The following is a 7,500-nucleotide window of genomic DNA, read 5'->3' as shown; positions in this document are numbered from 1 at the left end:
TCCTTTATAGAGACAATTCACAAAACAAAACTTTCCTGGTAGTAGTGGGTTAAAAACTTCCCTACCATGCTTTGAGAAAAATGCAGGAAACTACAACTTTATTTATGATTCTTTCTAAATTACATCAATATTGAAATCCCTGGTGTTTACCATGCTCCAAAATATGGGCTTACTAACTATATACAGAATAACATTTCCTCTTAGTGCGATCTTTATATTTTGTCAGTATATTCTGGAGTACCATGTTTATTTTACAGGGGACACAGGTAAAAGTTTTGAAAGGCAGACTATGTGACATTCATGAACGGCCTGGGGGAGTCATACGCATGGCAATCCAGTTTAATTGTTTAGTCCTTACCTCTCAAGGGGACCCTGAGGAGTGGACTGTTTCTCTGCCCAACATACTCTAGCCATGGCCAATAAATGAAGACTTTATACCAATATTAATGGCAAAGAGGCTTTCCCTTTTATCAAATAGCCCTACTGATTCAAATTCTTGTGGTTCTCCGACTCCTTTGACCATGACTCTGAACACTCCTACTACTACCCCCTCCTCAATGCCTACTATCCCATCAGTCCAGTGCAACTCATCCATCCAATTCAATACTCAATCTCCAGAAACGACTTTTCTTTCAACATCTACTTTGTCTCCAATCCCACAACTTTCTTCATCAACTACCCCTTCCTCCCTTATTACTACTCTGAAACCTTATTGTCCACCTCTACCTCACTGAACACTACTCCCTCTTCCACATGCCCCTGTCCTCTACAAATCTTGACTACGCTGTTTAATCCCACCAAATAGGAATGATTTTTCATAATCCCCCTACAGCCCTAATTCTGACAACACTCTCCTCTTCCAGCAATGCCTCCAAAAACAAGTTGGCAAAGTTTCCTTCCACAGCTGCCCCAATCATTCCCAACTTGTCACAGTTACATCCGAATCCCAAGCTATAGCATTATCAACCCAAACTGACTTCACTGGCAAACCCATTCCTGTCCAACCTCATCCCTTCCTCAATACTTGCACTGGAACTGTCTTGATCTCACTGACAAAATGCCCTGTGACAAGGACTGGTCAGATAGTGGAGAACACTTACTCGCCAGCCTCATGGACTATGGTGCAATATCAGTACATTGCTACACTATCCCCCCTAGAGGCCCTTGTAAGTCCCCCACCAATATTGCCAAGAACATATTCCATAAACATGACCTCTCCTTTAATGTCTATATTGGCAGAGAGTCCCTCCTGACCACATCAACCTCTCTCCCATCAATGTTAGAATTGTTGATGTCTAGGCCATCCTGCCAAACACTGCCATTCCACAGCCCGATGCCCTTCTGTGCCCAACCTGGTCATAATTGATGAAACTGCTCTGCACAGTCATGAATGTGTGCCAATTGTGGCAGTTCCCATAATGTATTTTATAGGGGCTACCCTGCCCTAGTGGCAAGTCTCAGATTCAAAATTGGCCAAATTTTATGTGAAACCAGACAGAAGCACATCCCAGTATTTCTTCCTCATCTACCATCTACCATCACCCTCCCCGAGTCAAATTCTGTTGCCATTCTAAATCCGGACACCCTAATCATCACCACTATTCCAAACACTTCAATCACTACTTCCCTGGTACCTACCCCTCTTCCTCCTCACACAAGACAAGCTAAATGCTCCACCCCATCCTCTCCATCAATCTCTCCTTCCACCCCTAAACAATCTGTCCCCTCTTCTCCCCCTCATATGGAAACTCTCGAAACTACTTAATCATGACCCAAGAAAACATGCCTACACCTCATCCATCCTCCAGTTTCTCTGCTCACATTCCTTCTACACTCAAATTAACTGCCAACATCGATCACCTTCCTCCCAACACATCCCATCCCCCCTTTCTTCCCCTTTATCCCTCCCATTTCCCCCTGGATATACATGTGACCCTTTGTCACAGCAGACCCCTTCCCTAAATTCTCTTTCCCCTGATATTTTTCCTGTAACTGTAATCTAATCAACCTTAAACCTTTCTCCTTTGCTTATCCCAGCTTTACCCTACAGAAATCCTTGCAGAATTCCACACTTCTTCCTTTGACAACTTGATCTAATCACCCTTGTTAATCCCTACCTTCCTGAACTGCTATATGACTTCTGATGTTTAGCACATTTAATCATCAAAGAACCTCTCTCTTTACCCTTTTAATTATTACTCCTTTCTATAGTGCTATATGACCTATGATGTCTAAAACATTTATTTCACTTTGTAACCATTAACTACTAACCTTTTCAACTATTAGTTTTACATTAATTATTCACCAGGAAAAATGAATATCTTATTATCTTAAGAATCTTTAGTGTACCAAATATTTATGTTATGACCCTAAAATTGCATAAATAAGACAGAAATAAATTGCATAAAAATTGCATATAGCTAGTATTGTAAGCTCATTCCACTGACTGCAAAACTCATGTTTTGCTACACAACTTTAATTTTGGAAAGGGATTCCTAATTCTTCTCCATAAATAGCAGATCAAGCTCAGACTCACAATCCCAAAACAAAATTGTTTTGCAACATGGGCTTTTAGAGGAGATTTATCAATGCAAAATGTAAAATATAACTAATATCTGAAATCTACATGTATTACAGGCTGTGAGTGAGTGATAAGCATATTTCAGTCACTTAGCAACCCTGAGACAGATTTATCACAATCTTAATGGGATATTCGAGAATAAAGTTTTCAGAGGCAATAATGACATTTTATTTGTTAATATATGAAATAGAAAAAAAAGGAAGGAAGAAGAAAAAGAAGAAAGAAAGGGAATGAAAAGATAAAAGGCAGACATACCCTCTGGCCTTTCCAGCATGTTGTGGCGGTGTGCTCTAAACTCTATGTCAGGCACAAGCGTCATGGCTCGCCTGTAGAACTGGATGGCTTCATACAAACATCCACTCTGCTCAAGCTCAACTGCTTTGTTGAACAGTTCTGTAGCCTGTGTGGGGAAGATTATGGAATACATTATTGCAGGAAAGGTTAACATGGTTTCAGAAGCTTCAAGTTTGTCAGCTTGCTCATTTCTACTACAAATGAAATTTGACACAATCCAAACAAATTTAAACACTACTTTATTATAATACTGCAGTGTTTGTAAATTTTTGGCAAAGCCCAGCACCCTTCCTAAAGATCTGATGATCTTTATATTCTATGATTTCAACCTCTGTGACTCTGATGTTTTTTAGACTCATATGGAATATCTTATAGATAAGCTGGAAATCTTATATCACAATAACCTGTTGAATACAAGTCCCTCACTCCCCATGTAGCCGAAAATATGGCTACATGGGCCTGGCCCACATAAATACTCGATGTGAGGTGTCAAGACTCCTTGCCTCCCCTTGCAATGTTATAATCCCTTTTTCTGCATGAGTGACTTTTTTTTTTACCATTTTACATGGTCTATATTTGTTCTTTGCTATGCTGCTTATAGACTGTTTTCTTTGCACAGGCTCCATATCATCTCTCTCGGTAGTCTACAACTCTGTGCAACAGCAATAACTATATGTAACAATTTCTTATTTGTGTAATTTTTAAATATGTATATATGTATGTATGTCACTCTTCTGTAGCAAACTCTGCACTCTTGGTTATGGTGGGCAGGAAATAGTGTCCTCCCTGGAGTTGGGTTCTTCCAGCCATGGCTCACAGGTGATACACTGCACACTTGGTTACTGGTGGAAATAATGAAAGAGCCCCTTCCTAAATGTCCATTAAATCTAACCTTCCTCCAAGAGCTTTGTGCACTTGTGGTGAGCCATTTTCCATGATAGCATATTCCTGTCACCCAGCCCTCAGCCAATTTTTTTTTTACGATGTGATGGTCATACCACCTGAATCTGATGGATTTATGATTTACTGGTAAAGATACCCACAGTTGTGGGAGGAACAGATCCAGTATTACAATCCACAAACATTTTAGGTGGGGTATATATTGAGAAGTGTTACGGTTTGACTGCCATATACTTAATATTTAAATTCTTATTTTCAGGACAGTATGTAAAGCCAGATAACAAAATGTGATAGATATACTATGAGAAGTAACAACTTATAGTCTAATATGAATAATATTGTATATGAAGTGTCCTAGGCTTGGTAAAATATGCTGACATGCTGACCTACAAAGTTATAAAAAGGAAATTGTTGGATAAGGTAAAGAAGGAAAGCAAAAAATCTTTTCTGGGAAGTTCTTTGGAAAAAAAGTGTGGTTTATTGATACGATATGATTGTTTTTCATCTTACCTTAATCTCCACATCTGACCTGGTGTCTTCTTTTGGACCTTCAGTAGTATTCAAAGTGCTGTTGCTTGTGTCATGACTGTTTCCCATATTGCTATTGCTCAAATTGTTACCAACTTCACTGCTGTTGTTATTCTCACTAACACTGACCTCACTTCCCTCTACCTCTCCACTGCCTCCTCCTCCTCCTCCTTCCCCTCCTCCTCCTTCTCCTCCTCCTTCATCTGTGCTAAGTGTCCCTTGCAGGAGCCCAGAGTTTCCATGGACTGGGGTGGCAGGCTTCTGTGGTCTCGGGGGCTTCTGTGCCACTTGAGATCTTACTGGAGGTCCTATGGCAGGCCCTCCAGTGGGAGATGGCCTTGCCAAGGCCTGCTGAAGACCTCTGCTCCCGCACTCCTCCAGTTCCCTCTGCCATTCCTTGCGGAATGACTCAAGCAAAACCTCTGGATCCTGAGAAACAAAGTAAACATGATTTCTAATGACTGAATTATTTGTATAACAGATATCAAGATAAAAAGGTGAAAATTAATTTATGTTTATCATGCTAACTCAGATATATGTATATATATTGTAAATGTATATTTATATATATGTATATATATATGTACATATATGTTTATATACATATGTATACACACACACATATACACATATTTATATATATTTATGTATGTATGTATGTATGTATGTGTGTATATATATATATATATATATATATATATATATATATATATATATATATATATATATGTATGTATGTATGTATGTATGTATACAGACAGACATACAGACAGACACAGACACAGACACAGACACACAGACACACAGACACACACACACACACATATATATATACACACATAAATAAATATATATGCATATGTATCTACGTATGCATATTTATGTATGTCTATATGTGTACATATATAATATTGGAAAAAGGAATAGTAATTTTAGTAGTAGTAATAGTAGTAGTAGTAGTAAAAAAAAAAGTCACAGAATCAAAGAAAGCATCAAGAAGGCTTTTACTATTTTCTAAATGTCTTTGTTTTATACACAGAAAAGGCACATACATGTATAAACTGTATGTGTATAAATATACAATACCTTCATTATAAATTCATTATATATGCTTTATGCTAATTCCTTTACTGTAAACTTATATATTATATTTTCTTTAAAACTAGTAATGTTAAGTAATTATCATTTTATTTCATACTAATACAAGTACTAACCATGAACTCTTTAATAAATCATCATGAACTGTTAACACTGCTTCACATATTGGTAGTTGATTTCAAGCAATAATTTATAGTCTTGTAGATTTTAACATTATCATCCATCCATGCTACATCATCCACCCATACTGTTGCTGCCACTCATGACTATACTATTCCTAATGTTCCATTGCATTTTTCTCAATGTAAATGACCTATGCCAAATACCCACATTCATTCATGATTTGATCTATGAGATGATAACTTAGAAAACTTGTCTTACCTGAGCATCACTATTACAGGACGTGTTCGTCTGCTCAGTGATGTCACCGAGAGCAATATCATCATCAGCTCCTGCAGATTCTTCGGGGTCAGCCTGCCAGGAAAGCAGAGTTAAGAAAGTTTATTAGTCGTCCAAATTTTCCCTTTTCAGTTAGCTAATATTTAAAGTAGTAGGTTCCCTTAAAAAGTAAAGTGAAATGCACAGTTATCTCTTTACTGTTGTCTTCATGTAATATAATTTTTCCCTTTCCTTTATAATGTGTTCATCACAGAATTTAAAAGAATGTGTATGCATAGAGATTACCTGTGGGGCTTTCAAAAAAGGACTCTTTAAGCAGTATAATAATGGCTATGTTATATCCAAATCAATATTGAAACCTGCTATAACCTATGGTGATAATCTACAGTCTTAAGTCCAACATGAAGAAGTGAAGAAGTGTCAGGCAATTATCATAGCCTCCATGCTTTGCACCCTGGCAATGGCCCACAAATTTGCACATGAAGACCTATATTCTGAAACACACAACTAGGAATTGTCTTTCCATAATAATCATGGTGGGTGGATGTATGTTTGTCTTTGCAAAGGTATGAATAGCTGTGGGGACCATGCCACTCAGTGTAAGGCCAGTGGCAGGGACACAGCTATCTTTTAATTACCAAAATCAGTAAAAAAAAAAAAAAAAAAAAAAAAAAAAAAAAAAAAAAAAAAAAACTGCTGATGACAACCTATCCCTTCAGTAATTCTCTAAATGTTTGTTTTGTATCTTCTATCAGGTTACTAATATTACTGATTTTCAGGAAAGGTCTCCAGTGTATATATGAAGACTGCTATCATCACCAAATGTCTACTTTGGAAATAGGTAATGATGTTGGTCAACAAACTTTTTATTAACAAACTGCACATGCTAGCTTAACATCAAAATAATGAGCATATATAATAATAATATAAGTAAGCAAGCCCAATTACTTATTCTGAAGGTCATCATCACATAAATATGTTACATGTTCATAATATATATATATTTATAAATATAAAATATTGTATACCACAAAACATTTTGCTTGGAAAGATGTTGAAATACATCATATTAAAAACAAATTGAAACTTTCCCAAACATTACCTGTTTAACAGAAAATATAGTATAGAACATATATGTAAGTTCAAATGGCATACTATGTTATTAAATACATAAAATAAAAACTTATTATATGAATACATTGATTATCTAGACATGACGTGTCTGCTCTTTCCGAGTAATATACAAGGCTAACATATTCTTGAGAAGACATATACTAAGACCTGTTCCATTTACTCTACAGCACAAGCTACACTTAGTATAGTTTATTTGACAGGTTTGTTGTGAAAATTAATTTCAACCTAAATAAATTAGAACTGCTGACATTAATCTAATTATATACCAGTGAAAGACAGTGATAAAAATATAAACACACATGAAATATACAGTTTACTGTATAATTCATTTACTGTTTACTATAACACTATAACATTTATTACCAAGTAACTTGATTTAACATAATTATTATTTTTAAATACTTTATTGTCTAACTACAATCTGTTTAAATACCCAACAATCTTTATCTGACTCCATATTGCTAATGTTAATTTTGAAAACAGAAGCAATACTTGTGTATATCACAATAATAATGTCCACAAAACAAAACCTGATTATCATAGACAAATGTTTAGGCTACACAAGC

At 36.2% G+C, this 7,500-nt stretch overlaps 1 protein-coding gene across 1 annotated transcript in view; it reads right to left on the bottom strand.

Annotated features, from left to right (window-relative positions):
• The window catches only part of LOC119573192 (F-box only protein 9-like), a 20,266-nt gene that overhangs the window by 11,923 nt on the left and 843 nt on the right, over nt 1–7,500 (bottom strand). The window contains exons 2-4 of the mRNA XM_037920285.1: nt 5,783–5,875; nt 4,286–4,732; nt 2,837–2,981 (exon numbers count right to left, since the gene is read on the bottom strand). Coding sequence (XP_037776213.1) covers nt 2,837–2,981; nt 4,286–4,732; nt 5,783–5,875 — 685 coding nt within the window. The remainder of the gene's footprint in view (nt 1–2,836; nt 2,982–4,285; nt 4,733–5,782; nt 5,876–7,500) is intronic.

This window comes from Penaeus monodon, chromosome 5, assembly GCF_015228065.2.
Source record: "Penaeus monodon isolate SGIC_2016 chromosome 5, NSTDA_Pmon_1, whole genome shotgun sequence".
Taxonomy (NCBI): Eukaryota; Metazoa; Arthropoda; class Malacostraca; order Decapoda; family Penaeidae; genus Penaeus; species Penaeus monodon.
Note: the sequence above shows the minus strand (reverse complement) of the source record. Positions and strands in the feature narration are given on the sequence as shown.